Raw genomic sequence first — 22,960 nt, forward strand, 5'->3', positions numbered from 1 at the left:
AGGCAGAGGGAGAAGCAGGCTCCATGCAGGGAGCCTGACGTGGGACTCGATCCCTGGTCTCCAGGATCAGGCCTGGGCTGAAGATGGCGCTAAACCACTGAGCCACCGAGGCTGCCCTGTTTTGACCTTTATAACGGTGTTTATAAACTCCTTTATCCCTGGCTTATCTTTCACAATTACTTTGTGAGATTCATCTGTAATATTGCATTTAGTTATAGTTCATTCAGTCTTACTGCTGTATAGTTTTCCACTGTATGAATATGCTGCAGTCTATTTACTCAGGAACAATTTAGATTTATAAATAGTAGTCCTGTGAAAACTGTTACTCATATTGGGGATATATATATATATATATATATATAAATATGAATATTTACACATGTGCATTTCACCTGGGTTCGTACTTAGAGAATCTCTGGGAACCACTGGGTTGTAGGTTATGTATTTAGCTTTAGTAGATACTACCAGTTTTGTTTGTTTTTAAAAGACTCCGTGAGAGTCTTTTTTTTTTTTAAGGTTTATTTATTTATGATAGAGAGAGAGAGAGGCAGAGACACAGGAGGAGGGAGAAGCAGGCTTCATGCCGGGAGCCTGATGCGGGACTCTATCCCCGGACTCCAGGATCGTGCCCTGGGTCAAAGGCAGGCGCCAAACCGCTGAGCCACCCAGGGATCCCCGATACTGCCAGTTTTGCAAGTGGTTCTTTCAGTTTACCTCCCATCAGCCACGTTTGAGAGTTGCAGTAGCCCCCATCCTCATAACACTTCAGTTAGCTTTCTTCTTCATTTTAACCATTTTAGTGGATATGTAACAGTATTGCATTGTGGTTGTAATTTGCATTTTTCTTGATCACTAATGACGTTGAGCACTACCTTTTTATTGCCCATTTTCCTTTTGTTATGTGGCTGTTCAAGTCTTTTGCTACCCTCTTCCCTTTTCTTGTTTTATTATCTCTTCTATAAATTTGTAGGAGTTGTGTAGGTTTTCTGGATATGTATCTTCTATCACATACAAACATTGCAAAGAGCTAGTTCCATTCCATTTCTTGTCTCTCCAGGCCTGTTCAGGTGCCAGATCTCTGCTGGTCTTTCTGACCCTCAGCAGCAGCGCCGAATCAGCAGATGCCCAAAGGGAGAAAGTGGCTGTGGAATCTCAGCTTACCTCTCTATGGTCCTGCCTTCTCTTGAATCTTATCTTGGCCCTTATTCAACTTACAAGGAAATTGCAAATAGTACAGAGAATTCCCACGTAGCCTTCACCCAACTTCCCGTAAAGTTGGCATTTTGTGTAACCATAGTTCAATTATGAAAGCCAGGAAATTAACATTGGAACAATACATTAAATAAATTATTATTTGAATTTCACCAGTTTTTCCATTAATGTCTTTTTTCTTATTCCAGAATCCTACTTGCATTTAATTGTTTCTTCTTAGTCCTCTGTAACCTGTGGTAGTTCCTCTCCGGCTTTCCTTGGTTTTAATAGCTTTGATACTTTTGAAGTCCTCTGTTCAGATATTTTTTCGAATATCCCTAAATATGGAGATGTGTCTGATGTTTTTTTACATGGTTGGAATGAAGTTATGCACTTTTGTACAGAGTACCATAGAAATGATGTATTCTTAGTGCATCTTGGAGTTCATATCGGTATGTCTTATTGGTGATATTAACTTTGATCACTTGGTTAAGGTGACATCTGGATTTCTTCATGGAAACTCCTTTTCTCTATAGATTAATATCTTGTAGGGAAATAATTTGATACTTTGTTAAATTTCCTCTCTCTCCTCTTTCACTCTTCAATTTTAGCATACATCTTTGGATCTCATCTGCAGTACTTAACTACTATGGTGTTTGCCAAATGTCATTTTTCCATTTGTCTTTTTTCTTCTACATTTAATAACTGAATTTCTTCTTTAAGAAAGAGTTGTCTCCCCCTCCCACCCCCATTTATTTATTAAGTATCTTTTATCAGTGTGAACTCAGTGGCTATTCATCTGAGTGAATGAGTTAAAGTCCATTACTATCATTTATTTTGTTGCTCACGTCATTTCAGCTTTGGCAATCAGGAACTCCTTCACATTGGCCCCTGTGTTCTTTCAACATACCCCTATCATTTTTTTGAGCACTGCCTTTCTTCATAACATCTCAAGTTGTTCAAGATCTTTAGTGCCTTTAAGCAGAAAATTTTAAATCTTTCTCTGGCATTTCTAGTTGTTCTCAGCAGGGGCTGTGGTCTCCACAGCTTTCTCCTTTCTCCCTGGAAATGGAAATACAGTAGTAAAGGATTTTTTCAAATGTGCAATTTTCTGAGATGGTCTGTTGTTTTCCCCAGGGTCAACTGTTTTTTTTCATCATAGTATCTTAGTCTAAAAATAAGAAATAGTCTAATTGTCTAAAATGCATATCATTTCTTATTTTTTAATGCATATTCCAGAGGCAGGAAAAGTATGTTGGAAGGTTGATCTTTACACTCTTGTTCTCTGGCTTGTTGCACTTAAAAGAGTATTACATACTGTGTGGCAGCCAGAATTGTGGGACTCTCAGTGTTTTATATTATTAGAACAAGATTGCATTTGCCCACAGGAAGTCTTATTCTTGAATTAAATATATTAACATTGTTCATTTAATATTCACCTCTTTTAATTCTAAAGAATTTGTTATTTCATGATATCTGTTTTGAGAACAGATGATAACACAGCATGAATTGCTGCAATAAGGAATCTTGCTGATTCAAAATTAATTTGCCTCATCATCCCATTTTAGCATAGAGCTTTCAGTTTTATTGGTAAAATATTAAGTAGCATAAGAGCAGTATGAACTGCCCCAAAATTAGAAAATTGTAAAGCAAATACCAAAGATTGGAGAGATTGCATATTATGGTAGGGCTCAGGGTTTTGTGTCAGCAACGCCCTGAGAGTGGTGTAGAGTTGGGTCAGAGAGACATTGATTTAGCACACAGCCAGATGGTTTCTGCTTGGGTAGCTGCAGCTCAGCTGAGGAACCAGAAAAATAAATCCTTAGTGGCAAACCAATGGACTGTGCCAAGGATAGGCATTTGGCAGGAGAAATACAGGTTGGTACAGTGAGATTTGGGTGGAGATAAGGCGAAGGTAGGCAGTTTTCTACCGTATTTTTTTCTTTCTGTATATATACGAATTTGACACAAACTTCGGTCGTCTCAGCAACCTTGATTTATGTACTCAAAAGAAATAACAAAGATAAAGTGATTAAATTTGTTTTATAGCTTAAAATTTCTCCGTGATTATTTAATATTTATATTTGTTTATTATATCAGTAAAAATTGTTCTAGACCATTTCAGAACGGTTTTTCTCAGAAATCAAGCCTTCATAGCTCTCATAAAAGCTCATGATTATATGTCTTAACAAGCTTCTTCTCTTTCTGGTACAGATACTTCTCCCTGATAGCACTGGAGAGCAGAGCTGTTGTTTTTTAGGAAGAGGCTTTTACTTGAAAAATATATATTCATGCTGTTAAACAAACTCCATCATCCTACTCCCCCACCTTTAGGGAGTGACGTTGCTGGCATATCTAATCACTGTCTTTTTATTATTAACATGCCAGATCTGACATATTTCATATGACAAAGTGCACATGGGCTGGAGTTTTTGAATAAGATTTATAAGTGGAAATATATACCTGTTAGTCACTTTATAAAAAATTTTACATTTGCTATAGTTTATGTCAAGTTTCTGTTTACAGCTTTGAGTCTAAGGATCAAAATGGTACTTTGGTAACTAATGGTGATATGATATATATTCTTAAAAATTACTCATCTTGTACAATATTCTGACATCAGACTTTCCATTCAATCAGTTTAGTTTTGCATCCAGCTTATCTGAATTAATAAACCTACAATAGATCAGTAACTATAATTGTTAAATTATGAAATTAAAGATTAAAATAAAACCTAACTATTTCATTTTACACGTGCAGCTAAAGATAGAAGAAAGAAGGGACAAGGGAACAGCAGAAGTAAAGAAGTAGATAAATTGATCAGGAAACAACAAACCCACGATAGGAAACAAGAAGAAAGAAGGCCAGAGCAAAGACATCAGGAAACAAGGACTGAAAGAGAAAGACGGTCAGAAAAATATAAAGATAAAAATTCACGGGATCCAAATTGGAGAAATCCCATAACAAAATACACTTCAGACAGAAGTGTTCCTTCTGAACGAAACAGTTACAGTAGAATCGTGAATGACAGAGACCAAGAAGTGCACACAGATTTGGAAAATAAGCATGGTGATCCCAAAAAAAAGAGAGGAGAGAGAAGAAATTCTTTTTCCGAAAATGAGCACAGACAGCGAAATAAGGACAGTGAAAATGTTGTAAGAAAAGATAGATCAAAGTCAAGAGAAAAGACTAGAAAACATTCAGGCTCTAGAAGTGATGAAGATAGGTATCAAAATGGTGCCGAGAGGCGATGGGAAAAATCTAGCAGATACTCTACACAATCCAGAGAATCAAAGAAACATCAGGACCGGCGAAGAGAAAAATCTCCAACAAAGCAAAAAAAATAATTCTACAAAATTACAGAAACTGAACATGCCTTATATTCAGTTGAGACAAATTATTTTTTACATTAACGAACTTTATAGAGAATTCTTGTATAAAGTACTGGTTTGTATTTGTACATTTAAAATTTTTTTTCATTTTAACATGTTTTATAATTGATACATCTCAAGGCCCTCCACATAAAATTATTTGAGAAGTTTCATTAGAGAGGGATGTAATTCTTGCTTATATTTTGTTAATAAAATGATCAAATGTTCATTGAATCAGTGATTTTCTTCATTGACAAAATTTTTTCTCCTGATAATGTTTCCAATCGTTTATAGAACAATTATGATGAATTATTAGTTTCTTTTTTTTTTTTTTAAATAATAGGAGATCAAGATAGATGAACCATTTCAGTGTAATATTTTGGCTTTGTTAAGATGCTATGAACATTTTTTAGGAGTCACTCTTCTTAAAACAGGAATTATTTCAAGTTTCTTACTATATCTTGAACAAAGTTAGGTATGTGTAATTTTTTTTAACGTGTTTTGATGAAGCTAAGGATCTTTTAAACAGATGCACAGCTCTATTATTTGGAACTAGGACTTCTCTCATTGATAATATTTCTTCTCTGAACTGCTAGATTAACATTCTTTGTGATTAGTTCTTTTTCTCAACCTTGAAGTTATTATCATTGTTGGTGAGTTAATGTGTATTTAACTTTCAATTTAAATTAATAGATCATTGGAAAACGTACAGTAATGAGAAATGTGAACAGCCTAACTGTGAAATAATTCCATTTTTTACAAGAATTTTAAAGGTTTCCATCATTGTAACTCTCACCAATTAATGTGACCATATTATTTATATACTTTTGAAATAAAATATTGCCTCTGAAATTTTAGATTTGCTGACATTTAACCCTACTTACCAAATAGACTACCTGTGCTTATTCACTTCTAACGTACATAAAATCCATTTTATCTAATGTCTGGTTTCAAGAATAATGGGACCACCATTTTAGTGTTTGACTTTCAGGCGTTCTCTGATTCAAAATATTTCCTATTTTTGTTGAAAAACCTGAATATAAATAATAACAAAGTCCATGTAAATAAATATTATCTGTCCTATCTTCCTGCCTCTGTGCAAAAAAAAAAAAAAAAAAAGTATTAATTGAATATGACAGCCTAGAAAAATTATTTCTAGTATTTTCTCCTGTGGTGGATAGAAGGTGCTGAGCTGTTATTAGAAAGTACTCTCATGGACACAGTGCATTTCACAGAATTTTGAAGCTCAGCAAATTGGACTTAAGGAAAGCATAGGCTATGAGCTCTAAAGGAAATAAATGAGTTTATTTTTGTAAGTGAACACTGATCTTTGGCGGTGATAAGAGAAGAACAAAAACAACTAGAAATTCTAGCTTATTTTCTTCACTTTCTACACTACATGTAGAAACGGGAAATGATTATTTTTTTGAGTCATTGAGATCTTAAATAATAATTACTAAAGTAGATAAGTTTTCAAATGTAAAAAATTATTTATTGAGCTTCTATTATGTGCCCAGACCTGTTCTAGGAACTAGAAATAAAACCATGAAGAAAACAAAGTCTCAGCTCTTATAAGGTTGATACTATGATAGGGAGATACAGTGGTCATCTTGGTGGGGTGGCTGGTAATTTTCCAAGGGAAGGTTTATATGGTGATGCTTGTCCATATTGTTGAAGGAACTAAGGGCTTGAACCCTGTGGACTGCTGTGGGGGGAACCCAGGCAAAAGGAACTGCTGAGGTATAGATGTTAATTTATAACAAATACTACCTAGAGGTGTATGTTAACATTTCCTATTCAACTAGTTGGAGTTTTTTTGTTGGTTTTTCTCACGATTTTACTTTTAACAAAAGTAGTTAACAGAACACCTAACTCGCTTTGAGCAAAAGTATTTGAATATAACCTGAGTCCTATCAGGGCATGAAAAATGGGAGCCTGGGGGCAGAACTGGACTGTGTGCCTTCACAGTGCATTTCTACTGCATCAAATGTGATATGTGCACATATCCCCACCCCGCCCTGCCATTCAGGCAGGTTTTTCACTTTCATCCTTTTAAAATGCAGACAAGAAACACGTTGACTATGTCTGCTATTTCTGACTTTTTACTTCTTAAGCTTAGCACTTTTTAAGGATTAGCTGAGTCCTGTAGATTTCATGTGCATTACTCATTGTTTCCCAGTTCCTCAACTTCTTGCACACAAAGTTTCTCTATCCGTATCCATTTACCACCTGCACACATGGTCATCCCTTCATGTTGACTTCAGAATTCTTACCACCTCTGAAATCGGCTACAAGCATCAACGCTGACCACTGCCCATCCTACTCACCTGCTCTAGTAGTGACAGTCTAGGAATCCTTCCATTTCATCAAAACTTCAGACATACGGACTTGGTTAAAATTGATCATCATTGCCTACCCCCGCCACCAGTCCCCAGTCTTTCACTTGCTTTTAGGAAAAGACTCTGGTTCATATTGAATAATTCATTACCATTTCATTTGAAAAATACTTATTTGGCTAACTGAACATTGAAGTCCAACTAGGTTTTTATCTGAGCCTATACCACTTGCTGGCTGTTGACTTTGGGGCAGTTCCTTTAACCTTTATGTCTCCCATTTGTGTCCATTTTCTCCTGTGTGCCATGATAGAACTAGAACTCCCTTAAATAGTGAATGGTCTCTGTCATGAACAGGGCCTGGAACTAAGTGTTCAGTGTTAACTGTTTTTATTATTTTTGTTACTAAACACTGAGAGAGTACCACTAGACCAGGAATTGCAAACTCACATATGGGGGATAACAAATGAGAGAAATCAGATTAGGAGTCAACTGGAGTGACTCAAAGGCGGCAGTAGTTATGAGTAACTACTCAGCTCCATTCCAACTATGCCCATAAAAAAGAAGGCCAAAGGTTGACAAATCTGCCCGATTCTCAAGAGATTCAGAGTTAGGACTTCTGATTTTTAAACGTTGGCAATGATTTTTTTTTTTTTTTTTTAAGTTTAAAAACAGCCCAAAGTCCAAACAAAATGATCCCTTCAGGTGAATTAGCTTTTGTGAGTCTACTCTCTAGATCCTCAAAAGCTATTTATTATTTACTCGAAATGACACTCTTTGTTTTATACAAACCTCATCACTGTTTTACTTTCTCCTCTTTACAATAGTGGGAGGATAAGAACTGTCATCTTTGTTGCAAAAACTCATACTTTACTAACCTCAGCAGTTCCCTCTTGCTCTAAAACTTTTACCAGGTTTTAGTTCTGTACTTTATTGGCTTACTTATAATTTTATGTATCCAAAACACAATTTGTTTTTCCTCAAATCTACATCCTTTCTAACAACTGCAGTTGATTCCACAAATCTCCCATCAGTTTTGAGTTCCCCTGCCCCCAAATCCCCAAACTTCCACAAATTTTTGATTTGTTTGTTTTTTAGAGAGGGAGGAAAAGACAGAGGGAGAGAATCTTCAAGCAGACTCCCTCCCCACTGAGTGTGGAGTCCATTGCAGCCCAGATCTCAGGACCCATGAGATCATGACCTGAGCCAAAACCAAGAGTCAGACACTCAACCAACTGATGCACCCAGTGCCCCTGGACTTCAACAGTAGTTTATGCGTCATCCTCCTGTGCACCATGCCCTATTCCAAGGAGATAGCAAAGAGCAAACAAACAGGCCCTGTCTTCACTTGAACCTAAATCCCTGCAGGGGAAAACAAACTAAAATTTAAAAAATAAAACTTAGACTTTGAAAAATGTTAGCTATTTAGAAAAGCCAAAAGAATAGAGCAGTGATCACCTGTATACTATCTATCTGGACTCTGAATTCAGTTATCTAAAGCCTTATTTCCATCCTGTTACCTTCTACATGGAAGTTCAATGACTCCTCTAGACTATATGATGGGTAAAGTCCCAGCTTGTTAGCCTAGTTTCTTTAAAATTCAAGTTCAACCTGTCTTTCTTAATGTTTGTTCTAGGAGCTGCCATCCTTTCAGCACTACTCTGTGGCAGGCATCTTAGAGTCCCTAATTTTTAACATCAACTATAAGGTAAGAGAGACCCCAATTTTACAGCCTGCAAGGTGTTGCTGATGTAGAACCCAACAATGGCCTTTCCTTCTATATTGTTTGATTCAGTTCAAGGCACGTGTAGTAAAGGCCTTGTGATTAGCACTTATATACTGTGCTGTGAGATCATTTTTCTTTTTGATCTGACCCCCCTAGGTAGATTATACATTAATCAGCCAGGAGTTTTGTCTTAAATATTGCCTTTCTGTCTGCACACTGTACAGGTCTGTGCTTCTTAATCTCAGTAGTACTGACATTTGTGGTTAGTTTATTGTAGGGGGCTGCCCTGCACATTGTAGAATGTTTAGCAGCATCCCTGCCCCTAGCTGCTAAATACCAATGGCCCTAATTTCCCAATCCTGACAATCAAAAATGTCTCCAGACATTGCCAAATATGCCCTCCAAGGCACCACTTAGGAAATACTCTATAGTGGATCACAATGATAGTGCTTGTTCTGGGAGTGTCACTGTGCCCATGCATATAAAGCTATGTCTATTATACTGCCCTCTTCTCTTTTAAGGGAAAGACTTGTTTTAAATGAGTATTTAATACCCATTTAAGAGTAGTGGATAGCAATATTCCAACTGTTTTGGTTTAGCAAAATGTCCTGGTATCATTCTAGGGAAGACACTGGTTGACATTTTGAGAGGCAGGTTTTCTGCAAATGGAAGCATGATTATTAGCCAGTTAATATAATTGTCTCATATAGGTTCTGGTTTCTCACGAGCTGTGTATTATAACCAACACATTTCAGGAATGGAAAACAACCAGCTGTGACTATTGTATTATTTTTAATCTTATAATAGAGAATTAGATTATCCAATATCCAAACACCTCAGGTTTTGATCAAACACTTCACTGACCATCAAATGGTTGCTGAAGTGAATTAACTAGTCATTAAACCAGTAATTTCTTGGAATATAGGACCTAAAAGATTGGGCAAATGGGATTTAATCTCCTCTAAGTTAGATTCTATCCTGGAAGAAATCCTGGACCAAGTATCTGGTATGAATTAAGAGTTCTTATGAGTTCCATACTTTATATAGCACCTTAACCAGAAATCTTCCCTCCCTAACACTATTTCTACGACCAGTACATGTAAAATCCCTGTAAAGGCTATAATGAACATTTGCTATTTTTCTTTCCTGAGGATTATTCCTTCTCTCTGATCAGATACTTTGGGGGACTTGCCAACAAAAGCACTGGCCAGAGTATCCAGTCCCCTGAACAATGTAATTGATCCAGCAATGAGCATGAGACCCTAAGCTGATCCAGTCAGAATCCTTGCCCAGTAGATCTTCAATTTGGAGCATAAAACACAGGACCAGATCTAAGGGCACACAGAGCAAGAGGGCATTTACTGAAGCTGGAGCATCCATAGTCCTGTGGAAAAGGCTACTCTGCAGTACATCAGTGCAGCTCAGGAGCAAGCAGTCCCCATGATGGAGGAGGAAACAATTCTGTTTGAGTCCCTAAATAAATTGGACTGTGGCTGATGCTACATTTCCCAGTTACATGAGTTAAATGAAACCCTTTTCTATTTAAGCAACTTTGATTTGCATTTGTACTCAAAACATCTGTATTAATTCAGGGTCATTCCTGTTGATGGACAGGATGGAATCATTTGAGCAGCTATGATTCCACCTCACCCTATTTTTGCTCACATACTTTTACTTGCAGAAGGATAGAAGGAAATAAATACATACCCAATAAAGATGACCTATGAATAAAATACAACGAAGTACAATTGGGTGGCTCTTAATACTTTATAGAAATATCTAAATGAGTGATTTAAATTAAGTTGATTTTATTACCAGTGATTTTAAATGAGGTTAATTTTATGTTTCATGATCTATTTTTATAAATAACAGAACCTCACTTTTCCTATAAGCACTCGTCTTGGGCTTTGAAATGTATTGCACAGATGCAACAATTCAATTCACAAACAAAACCTGGTTTCATATTACCAATGAAAAGGACTAACTGAAGCTATTTTGAGAGCTGTAATACCTCCTTTAAGCCACAGAGATACTTTACCTTAACAACTAATGTATCCTCCTAATCATTTTTACGATATGAAATACTGAACAGTAAGAACACTGCAAACATTTGCAATCTTCTTACACAAAATAAAAGCAGTCTGAAAATCCCATTATATACAAATACCTGTAGACTCTTCCTTGAAATACAGGAAAAAGTGTGAAAAATAAATATTACCACCATTCCTCAAATTTTGAGAACAAGTTTGCTTGTGTCCTTAACCTTATTTTTTGTCTAAAAAGAGAAAAAACGAAACTCTTATGGCTATTTAACCAAGAAGGAAAAAGAGAGGAGGGAAAATTGCATTTGTGGTTCATGAAAGATCCTGCATTACTCATCTAGACTAGAGGTAAGTATTGGAGAAGTAATAGAAGAGGTAAGGGGCACTGGGGAGGAGCGGGTATTTGCTGACGAAAAGTCATCTTCTTCTGTCCATACTTCTAAGAGGTCAAAAGTTCAATTTTATATCCCTTTGTATCCCCAGGTTCAAATCTAAAAATCTCTTGTAGATGCTTGATGAGCATTTGATGAATGAATGGGGAAACGGAATATTTTGGTTTATTGTTAAGCAGAATAATTGTCTATACTTTGAGATTCTTGGGGTTTTGTGAAATTTCAAATACAGATCAACTACTATTAACCCCAGTTGGAGTCCAAATATAACTCTTTTGTAGAGCATGAGAAAGTAAAAGTTAAGAACATATTAGCTTAAAAACCTGGGACAGACACCAAAATGAAGGTAAAATTTATGCATAAGAGTATATTAAAGGAAAAATGCATAGGAGTGGAGGGGGTATAAATGAGTAGAATCCTTTTAGAAAATGGTTTGACAGTATCAGCTAAATTGGAACATACATGTTCCCTAGTTACCAGCAATTCCACCCCTAGGTGTTCAATAGTATACTAGGACCTGACATGGTAAGTGGAGAGAGGTTAGTAAAAGGGCACAAACTTTCAGTTACAAAATGAATAAAGCCTGAAGGTCTAATGTATAACATGGTGACTATAGATGATGACACTGCATTGTATAATTGAAATTTGCTAAAAGGGTAGAACTTAAATGTTCTCTCACACACACACACAAAACAATGTGAGAAGTGGGGTGATAGATGTGTTAACTAACTCAATGGGAGGAACTCACAATGTATATATACATCAAATCATTTTGTGTACTTTAAATAGCTTACAATTTTATTTGTCAACTGTCAATTATACCTCAGTAAAGCTGGGAGTGGGGGAAGAACACTCCATATTGGGTACAGAGATAAACAGTATGAACACTGTGCACATTTTTAATCTTTTTTCTTCCCAACAGAAATATGTACACATATTTCTGCACCAAAAGATGTATACAGGAATGTTCCAAATAGTGTATTCTTAATAGCAAAAAAATTGGAAACAGTTCAGACATCCAACAACAGTAAAATGGATAAATAAATTAGTAGTTTATTCATGCAGTGCAAAACTGTACAGAAATGAAAATAAAACCATAGTTATATCCAACAACATAGATAAATCAAAAGAGCATACATGTTGAACAAAAGAAGTCAGATGCAAAACACTATATGTTTTCAACAATCTGAAGTAGGAAAACAGGCAAAATGAATCTGATTAGTCAGAGTAGTGGCTACTTTTGGGAAGAGGAGTAGGATATGTTGAAAGAAAGCATAAATGGAACCATGGGGATGCTGACATTGCTCTAATTCCGAACATAGGTGTTAGTTACACATTATCTTTATTTTGTGCCAATGCATGGACTTGTAAATACCTAGGATTTTTACACTTTCTTTGCAGTAGCAAAAACAAGTTAAAAGAAAAAGACAAGAGATGTGTGAAATCTCCTATAGTAGACTGTGCTTTTGATCTTCTTTCCAACTCAAATATAGTTGAAATTATTGCTTCATGTTAACTATACACAAGGTGTATGATGTGGGAGATTGCATCATGACCATTTCTCTAATCCCTTTCTGCGTGTCACTTAACATTAAGAAGTATGCTCTATTACTGCGCTGTTGAGACCAAATGAGAAACCCACACTGAATCTGAGTTTTTAATCTGAATCCTAGTTAGAATTTTACTCTTTTTACACTAGGGCCTATTTTTACACCTCTGCAAGAGGTTTGAATGTCAGTATATGACTTGCTTTGGCCAATGGAGTATTAGCAGACATGATGCACAGGGAAACTTGAATGGTCTTATGCACTGGGGCTTGTCCTCTACTGATGATATAAATCTTTCCTTTACCAAGTGCATGACTCTAGACTAAGCTTGCTGGAAGATGAGTGGCTGTAGCCATCCCATTAGCTGACATTGAGCCAACTGCCACAGGTAAAAGTGAGCGCCAACTCCCCCCCCCCACCCCCCACCGACCAACTAACCTGCCAAGCACCACACTTGAGTGGGTCTTGACCCGGCTGGCGTAGACCAGAAGGCGACCTTCAGAGCTTTAAGAATTAATACATGTTTCCTCTTTTAAATCATTGGTTTCAGAGTAGTGGGCTACACAACAAAAGCTAACTGTTATACACAATAATGATCCCTGAACTTTTTGCACAAAAATTGATGTAACACTTACTATATATAGCTACTACACATTGAACAAATGTTCTTAATAATGAAGGAGTTTTCTTGTTCTTTTAGCCTTTTCTCCTAAATAGTTTTACAACATAAACCCCCAAGATTTAGCTCCAGAGTTATTAAAATATTTTAAATGTATGTTGGCATTGTTTTTATCACTGTTGAGTATGTTGTTTGGTTTTACTAAACCAGCTTCTTTGAAATCTTCAGGAATGACCTTCAGATATGTTATGATTTTCCCCCACAAAACCATGCTGATTACTATTAACTATCTGTTTAGAAAAATAATAGCCAAAACTGTTCAGCACTGCACAATTTTTTTAAAAGAAATATATTCCTGTCAAAGAAATGTCAAACAAATTTATTATGGAGGGATATGAAATCTACTTTCCTTTAAACCTTTGGAAGAAAAACGTCTCTCCTTTTTGGACATATTTTAAGGTAATATTTTGATCCCTATCAATCCAATAATTTCAGCTTATGCCTCAAATGCAACATAAAGAAGAAAGCTCAGGAAAAATAGGCATGTATCTTTGCAATGTAGTAGGATTGCCAATAATTTTTGTAATGATCTTAATTCTAAGAGACTTGTGGTTTATAATTTGAGTGTTAAGAGAATACTAGGTAATCAATTTGTTCTGTTGGCTGTACCATCATAGGCCAAATCCCTATCTCTTGGCCACTGTCCATCTGGTATATAATGCCAATCAGAGATATAGATGAGAGAGACTCTGGTGAATGATTAACACAACTATGTGGCCACAATAGGATGTTTTAAAAGAACTCATGGAAAAAGTGAGCAATATATATATGAAAATATGGGAGAATATCATAATATATGCCAAATGGAAGTTCTAGAAATGGAATTATGATGGCCAAGATGAAAAAATTCATCAATGGGGTTACAAGCCCAGAGGATGTACCTTAGGAATGAACTAATGAACCTAAGGATAAGTCAATAAAATTATCTAAAGTGAAACACAAAGAGAAAAATTGAGAAAGAAAAAAAGAGCATATCTAAAATAGTGGAACAATATAAAATGGTCAATAATACATGTAATTGGAGTTGTAGAAAAAGGGCAGAGAGAAAATGGGGCCAAAAAATCCTAAATTGACGAAAATAATCTATCTGAGAGATTCAGCAAACCCTAAGCAGGATAAATTCAAAGTAAATTACAGTAAGGCATATCATAATCAAACTGCTGAAAGACTCAATGGTAAAGTCTGGAAAGCATCCAGAGAATAAAAAACATGGCAAACAGGTGAGCAGCAATAGGAATGTTGACTAACTCCTCATTAGAAAAAAATGGAGGCTAGATGAGTATAGAGCAATTTCAGGTGCTGAAAGAAAAAACTATCATCTAATATTCCATACCTAGCAAAAACTATCTTCAAAAATGAAAGTAAATACAAAAAAAAATGAAGGTAAATATATCTGTACATGAAGAAAAGCTAGAAAAATAATTCATCTTCATCAGATCTGCAATAAAAAGCATGCTAAAAGAGTTTCTTGAAACTGAAGGAAAAATATGCCAGATAGAAAAGTTACCAGATAAAAATAATCATATATACATATATATATTCAAATTTTATTTTAGAAATTACTGATCCCTTAAATTAAAAAATATTGTGGGATTTTTAGCATTCATAAAGTTAGACATATAAGAAGAGTAGCACAAAGGGAGGGAAGGGAGGGAAGTCCACTACTGTGTAAGATGTTTACACTATTGATGAAATAATAGATATTTTGGAGGAGCTATACTGTGGAAGGTAAAGATGCATATTGTAATCTCTAAAGCAACTGCTAAAAAAAACCCACAACACAACTAAAAAGTCAATAGAGAAATTAAAGTATAATATTAAAGAAATATTTGATTTACCCAAAGGGTGATGAGAATGGAGAAACAGATATAAAGAATAAATGGGTCAAATAGGAAAGCACAAACAATATAGAATTAAATAAAAATATATCAGACTCTTCAAAGAGTATTTCTAGATAAAAGAGAGATATCTCATAATACTAATAAAACAGAAGATAATATGTATGCACCTAATAACAAAGTTCCTAAATGTTTGAAGTAATTAGTATGAAATAGACAAATCTAGTGGGAGATTTTAGCACCTCAGTAAGCTATAGAGCAAATAGACAAAATATTAGTAAGGATACAGAGGATTGAAAAGCTCTTGCAACTAACTTGATCTAACTGTTATTTGTAGAAGACTATAGCCCAAATAAGAGAAAACAAATCCTTTCCAATTGCGCATAGGAAATTTATCAAGATAAAAAAAAGAAAGTTTATCAAGATAGACCATGTGTTGGACTATAAAACAAATCTCAATAAATTCCAAAGGTTGAAATCTTTGGAGTATGTCTTCTGACCACAAGAGTACCACAAGAGTATTAAGTTAGAAATTAATAACATTAAGTTATTATTAATCTAAAAATCTCCAAGTATTTGGAAAATAACACATTTCTAAATTACTCATGGACCAAAGAAGAAATCACAAGAAAAATTAAAAATATTTAGAATGAAATAACAGCATTTCAAAATTTGTGGCATATAGTTAAGCTATGCTTAGATGTAGATTTATATTTCAAATGCTTATAAATGAATATAAATGCTTATATTAGAATATATATAGTCATTATAGTTGAAAGTTATAATCTTATATATTGTTTATATTTTTATATTTATTTTTATAAGCCTCAATATATTAGAAAGATGTCGATGAAATGACCTATGTTTCCAATTTAAGATACTAGAAAAGTTAGAGCAAGTTAAACTCAACATTAAAAGAAATGATGTAGTTAAGATAGGAGGAGAAATCAGTGAAAGAGAAAATAGGCAAAAACAGAAAAATGAACAATGTCACAAAATTGGTTTTTTAAAAAGATTAATAAAATTAATAAAATTAATAAAATTATCAAACAGGACTGATCAAGAAAAGAGATAAAGCACAAATAGCCAGTATTAAATAGGAATGATAGAGGGGACATCCTTACAAATTCTGCAGCTATTAATGGGCAAAAAGGGATATTATAAACAATTTCATGCCAGTAAGTTAAACAACTTAGATGAAATAGGTAAATTCACGGTAAATAGAAATTACAAATTACAAAAACTAACAGGAGAGTATATAGAAAACTTTTATAGATTTTTATCTGTTAAAGAACTAAAACTTTCATATAAATCCAAACATAAAACTTCCCACAGTTTCAGATATATAGGAAGAGGAAATACTTGTATTATAAGGCCAGATTTCCCTGATACCAAGACCAGACAAGCATATTCAAGGAGAGATCATGATAGCCCACCACACAGGACTAGAATGGCTAAAATGAAAGGGACTGACAATACCAATGTTGGCAAGGAGTGAACCAGCCAAACCTCTCATACCTTCATGGTAGAAGTGTAAAATTGTACAATCGTTTTGGAGAACGCTTTGGCAGTTTTCTTTAAAAAACATATTTGTTTATAATTCAGCAAATCCACACCTGAGTATTTAAAGCAAATTAAAACATAGTGTTCACTAATGCCTTGTACAAAAACATTCATTTGTTTTATTTGTAATTGCTAAAAACTGGAATCAGCCCAGGTCGCCATCAACAGAAAAATGAGTAAACACATCATGGTATACAATAGAATAAAAAGCATTAAACAGTTTAATAAAACATGCTGCATGAAAGAAACCAGACACAAAAGACTGAATATTATGTGATTCTTGAAAAATCAAATGCATTCACTGATAATAAAAATCAGGATGGTGGTATGGGGTTATGGATCGACAGGATAGGGGTACAAGGGAAAGTTCTGGGGGCATGGCGGTGGTCTACATCTTTATGATGTTGGGGTTACACAGTTGTATGCGTTTTTAAATTGGGTAGAACTGCATGTAAATGTACATCACACTGCATATGATTATACTCAATAAATATGGCTGGAAACCAAAAGAATATTTAAGACAATTTAGGGCACTTAAAAATTGCAAGCTAAGCTATACTTTTCAAATAGGAAGCAGCATTCACCCTTAGGCATTTACAAGATAGCTTACTTTTTTAATGTTAGAAAAACATGAAGCAACTTCCAGTAACATTTTTTAAAAATTTTTATCTCATCATTTCCCTTATATGATTTTGCAAACTGTAATTTTATAATAAGTTGATTTCAGCCCTTCAAAAATGTCTTTTCTTCTTTTCTCTTTAGGATTTGATTATTCAACTAGTTATTAGAAATGCTTTGAAGCCTAGGCAAATTCTTTGTCAATTCTTTGTCTAAAAACCTACCGGTGTCAGTACTTTTCTCACCACTGGGACTTAATTCTAACCTTTTCCTTCTATAAACACGTTATGTCCAAAATTAAATCACTATTATCTTTGCCACTGACTCTGTTTGAAATGAGTGTAAATCTCAGTAGTCTTACTATAATTTCACCAGTCCCAGATCTCTAATTAATTTGTTACTAAATATAATTAAGAAACTGAAGTAATTCAGTTTAATAATCTGCATAAGTACCAAAGAGTAATTTAAAAGCTTCCTTAATTCATTGGAAACTTGATATTATGTTTTTATTCACCAGAGAAAAAATAACCCAAAGAAGCCTTCCTACTTCTATATGCTGCATTTAAAATTTTCATTAATCTGTAAATAAAAAACAAGGTCCTAGATAATTGGATCACCTGAGTTTGCTATTTTATGCAAAGACATTTATCATGTTGGGAAACCATATGCCTCTTTTTTTAACTGTGTTTATCACTTTTATTGTAAATTTAATACAGTTTCATGAATTCAAAAGTATCAGAGAAGATGGAAAAATAAAAAGACCCATAGTTTCATCACCCAAATGCAACTACAGTTAACACCATGGAGTATTTCCCTTCAGGCTACTTTATAAATGTTCATTAAATATTGACGATATAGCGGTGCCTGAGTGGCTCAGTCAGTTGTCTGCCTTTGGCTCAGGTCATGATCTCAGGGTCCTGGGATCAGGCCCCACGTTGGGCTTTCTGCTGGGTGGGGAGCCTGCTTCTCCCTCTCCCTCTGCCTGACACTCCACCTTCTTATGCTCTCTCCCTCTCTCTGTCTAATAAATAAATGAAATTGGAAGAAAGGAAAAGGAGGAAGGAAGGAAGAGAGAAAAGAACAGGAATATTGTGTACAACATAAAAAAGTATTTATTATGTATTCTAAGAATAAAACTAAAAAGGAACACTTGTGTTCCTCTACCCTTTTGTTGTTGTTTTGGTTGTTTTTTTTGTTTTGTTTTGTTTTTTGTTTTTTAATCTCTTTGCCTCTACTGCTGCTGCCTACACCGTGCGAGGCAAGGCAAGGCCACTGCCACCCCCAGCACCTGTACCACAGTCCCCCATTGCCAATCTTAAGACATAGTATATATTACTGGTGTTTTTAAAGCCCTTATATGCACATGACCCAGTGCTTCACTGCATCCCACAGGTAACTATTGTCCTAAATTGAATATTTATCAATCCAGATGCTTTTATTTATGGATTTATTCCACAGATGTCCCCCAATCGTTCTGGCACATGTCTTAACCTCTCCTACATATTCCTCACTTCTGTGACACGTTTTGCTGCATTCTAGATACTTTAGATCTGTCTTCTGATTTTCCAAATGAACGCTGTCTTCAGCTGTGTTTAATATTCTGTTTGAATTATCCACTGAGTTTTTGCATTTCCATTATTTGATTTTTTTTATTTCCAGAAGTATTACTTGTTTTCCTTCAAGTCTGTTTTTTTCTTCTATTTTAATAACGCTCTGTTCTCATGTTTACAATTATTTTATTTCTTTATTTATATTAAACTTGTTTCTAATTTGTGCCCTGCTTAAGTATGTAAAACTTCTGGAGGTCTGATTTTACTGTTTTGTTTCCTATTGTCTTATTTTCATGGGCGCTATTTTCAAGTTTTTAATGTGAGCTAATATTTTTCACTTGTGCTCATTTTTGAGGCTGAGTTTTAGTGTGTTTCCACAGAGAGGATTTGCATTTGAATCATCCAGAAGCCTGGGGGTTCTATCAACTGGGATCACTTTTGAATTTTGGCTTTAAGTTCTGTGAGCCATGTAAGTAGTAGTAGGAGTTTCAGGTCCCAAAACTTTTGTGACACTGAACTCAGGGAAGATATTTTGCCCCTCGCCTAGCATCAAGTTTATTTCTTTGATTATTTCTTCTGTAGAATAGGCTTAATTTCTACTTCTCTCTCCTACTAACTGTGGAGATCTTTGGTACCCAACTTTATGCGGTCTACAGTTAGAGTCTCACTCTTTCATAGGCCCTCAGATTTGCTTCCTAAACTTGTAAATGCATAAGGACTGGCAATCTGGGGAAAAAAAAAAAAAATTCCTGATCTGTTCTACTTGGCAGTTTTTGTGTTATAAATATTCACATGGCCAATTTCAAACTACCAGTTTGAAACGTTGAACATCAAGCTAAGAGGAGATTCGTATGGTCAGCACTCTGGGCTGGCGGTAGGCAGCTCCACACCCCAGTGCTCACGTTCCACAGGGCTCCGAAAATGGAAGCTCCGTCCACTAGTTTGGCATATCCCTCAGAGTGGAAAGACAGTTGAGTTATTGCTTACCTCTTTGAATTTCCCCTTTGATCTTGCTTTAGACTGTTTATCTCTACCATCCTGGCCATATGTTTTAATAGGAGTTTCATATATTTGTTTCCTTTATATTTTAGCCCAGAATTTCTTTTTACCCAAAGAGCTGTTGAGGGTATCTACTCAGCCTTATTGTCAAAAATAGAAGTTCTCTTTGTTTTCTTCTTCTCCTTTAAAAATGCAGAGTATTGGGGTACCTGGGTGACTCAGTAGGTTAAGCATCTGACTCTTGGTTTCGGCTCAGATCATGATCTCATGGGTGATGGGATCAAGCCCCGCGTGGAGCTCTGCGCTCAGTGGGGGAGATTCTCTCCCTCTGTCCCTCCCCCTCCAGTCTCTCTAACATAAACAAGTAGTTCTTAAAAAAATAAAATTAAAAAATAAAGATGCAAAGTATTGTTTTTATTTTGTAATTATGAAGATATTACATGTTGATTACGGGAAATTTGAGAAATATACAAAAGTACAGAGAAGAATATTAAAGCTCATCTATAAGCTCATAATCCAGAGCTAAGTACCAATAACATTTTGGTGTTTATTTTTCCCATCTTTATGTTATGTATGTGCATGTGAGTATCTCTGTGTTTTATATAATTTTCATCATGTATCTACCATTTTGTAATCTGTTTTTATTTCTTTATAATATTGACTGAATTTTTCTCATGTCATTAAATATTCCTCTACAACCTATTTTTATGGCTATATAGTGTTTTCTCACATGAGTGAACCATAATGACTGATCATTTATATTGTTTTTAAGTCTTCACCATTACAAATAATGCTGAAATGAACATAAAAGGTATGTTTCTAGCCAATTCCCTGGGGCAATGAATTTTTTCTTGAGCTTGGAATTGAAACAATCCTCCTCCATGCTGTTAAGACCATTTTTCTCTTTATTTCTGCCTTGCTCAGCTGTATCTCATTCTGCAGCAACTCACTTTTTCCTTCTGTATCTTCAGTTCTTCATCATTAATAATCCTTTATAGATCTATATTTTTACTTTGTCGGCCAGACATATTAACCATTAAAAAAAATCCGGTACCATGAAGGGACGTATAGTTAAATGCAGTTTTTTAAAAGGCCAAAGGGAAAATCTGCTAAGTACTTTGCTCAGTTCTGTATTCACTAAAATCAATTTTGCGCCTGGATATTGATGAGTTTATTAACTATTGATATGGCTACCTTGTAAACTATCAAAAGTACTGCTTCCCAACAAATAAGGATATTTCCAGTCCATTGTGGCCATCTTTGGCAAAGCTGTAGAGATAGCAGAGCAGAAGCACTCAATAACACTGGTATTTGCAACAGAGGTGAGTCATCAGCTTATAAGAAATTACAGTGGAAGTCAGTCCTTGCTCACTGAACACTCTCCATCTCTCCTCCTGCCCTATGAATTGTTTTGATTGAATCTCTTTTGGTGTGAATCATCTATCAGGAAAGGACACCTTCAAGAGAAGGTGAAGGAATGGTTCCAGGTTGACCCCTGTGAAAGAATAAAATATTTAATATAATACAAGCTTGAGGTAGGAGGAGTAGGTGATATTTCCCCAGAGATTTGCGATAAAAAAAGAACATTTGAGATTGTTATTTTTAATAATGCATTAATAATGGGCTATGAAATATCTCTTATGTTAAAACCAATTCATCTCAAAACTTCAAATTGTAAAAATAAAGTAAAAGTAACTTCCCTTCTCCAATAGAAATAGCTGGCAATCTCAGGGCACCTGGGTAGCTCAATTAAGCATCTGACTGTTGGTTTCGGCTCAGGTCATGACCTTAGGGTCATGAGATTGAGGTTGCCTTGGGCTGTGGGTCCAGCAGGGAGTCTGTTTAGGATTCTCTCTCTCCCTCTGCCCCTCCCCTTTGTGCTTACTCTCTCTCTTTCTCTCAAATAAATAAGTAAATCTTTAATGAAAAAGAAATGGTTGGCAATCTCCTATGAAGTCAGAAGCTATTTAAATATGAGGCATTAGGGATCCCTGGGTGGCTCAGTGGTTAAGCGCCTGCCTTCGGCTCAGGGCATGATCCTGGGATCGAGTCCCACATCAGGCTCCTGCATGATCTACCTCTTCTTCTGTCTCTCAAATTTATTTATTCAAATAAAATCTTTTTAAAAAAAGGTGTTATTTCTAGAAGGATTACAGATAATATCTTTGAATTCAGTTTTCTCTCCCCCAGGTGAGGGATATATCTAGATATACCTATATATACCTCCTTCTCCCCTACTCCATGGTAAATATTAAATTACTAGTCAGTCACATCCTTGATACTCAGTTCCATGTACTCAGATATACAGTATGTAACAATGATACATATTTTCTATTTAATCAGTTCTTATTCACCCTTTACCCAGAAACAAAGACAATTTGGTTGATATCACTTGCCCTAGCCAAGTCCTAATATAACAGTGTAGTAGATGATAAGAATACAGATTTCTTTTTTTTAAAGACAGTTTGGATTTGAGTCCCAGACTGCCACTAGTTATCTTTGTGACCTTGGTCAAATTATTTGATATTTCTTCCATTTCTTTGTCATAAAATGGGCATGATGAAGCCTACCTCACAGGAAGTAAATGAGGGTTAAAGGAGGATAATTCATATAAATTACTTAGTATAATATTAGGACTATATTATATTAAATGTGCTAAATATCTTATTAACCATCAATGCCTATTTTACATGGTCACACTTAACACAATTCATCTAGTATTTATTGAGTACTTATATATGAGGAAGTGGTTTGGTAAATTGGAAGAGTATATGGCACATATTTTTTGCATGTATGTATGTATTTTTAATAAAAGTATATATTTAAGGTATACAGCATGATGATTTTATATATATAACAGTGAAATGATTACAATAGTAAAGCTAATTAGCATATCATCTCATGTAGTTATCTTTTGTGTGTGTGTGATGAGAGTACCCAAAATCTTTTCTCAGCAGATTTCCATTGTTTAATATAGGATTATTAATTATAGTCATCATGCTGTACATTAGATCTCTAGACTTGTTCATCCAATAAAACTGCAACTTTGTACCCTTTGACCAGTATTTCCCCATTTCCCCTACCTCCCTGCCCCACCATCCTAACCACCAT

General features: G+C 35.1%; 1 protein-coding gene across 10 annotated transcripts in view; it reads left to right on the top strand.

Annotated features, from left to right (window-relative positions):
- The window catches only part of CWC22 (CWC22 spliceosome associated protein), a 58,244-nt gene extending 53,448 nt beyond the window's left edge, over positions 1-4,796 (top strand). For 9 of the 10 annotated variants that reach the window (XM_077883291.1, XM_077883285.1, XM_077883292.1 and 6 more), the window contains one exon: positions 3,952-4,796. In XM_077883291.1, coding sequence (XP_077739417.1) covers positions 3,952-4,538 — 587 coding nt within the window. In that variant the 3' untranslated portion in view covers positions 4,539-4,796. Of the gene's footprint in view, positions 1-1,057; positions 1,365-3,951 lie in introns of those variants that run through there. The other variant, XM_077883293.1, reaches the window with a different exon arrangement.
- Positions 4,797-22,960: the final 18,164 nt, after the last annotated feature.

Source organism: Canis aureus, chromosome 34 (assembly GCF_053574225.1).
Source record: "Canis aureus isolate CA01 chromosome 34, VMU_Caureus_v.1.0, whole genome shotgun sequence".
Classification (NCBI taxonomy): Eukaryota; Metazoa; Chordata; class Mammalia; order Carnivora; family Canidae; genus Canis; species Canis aureus.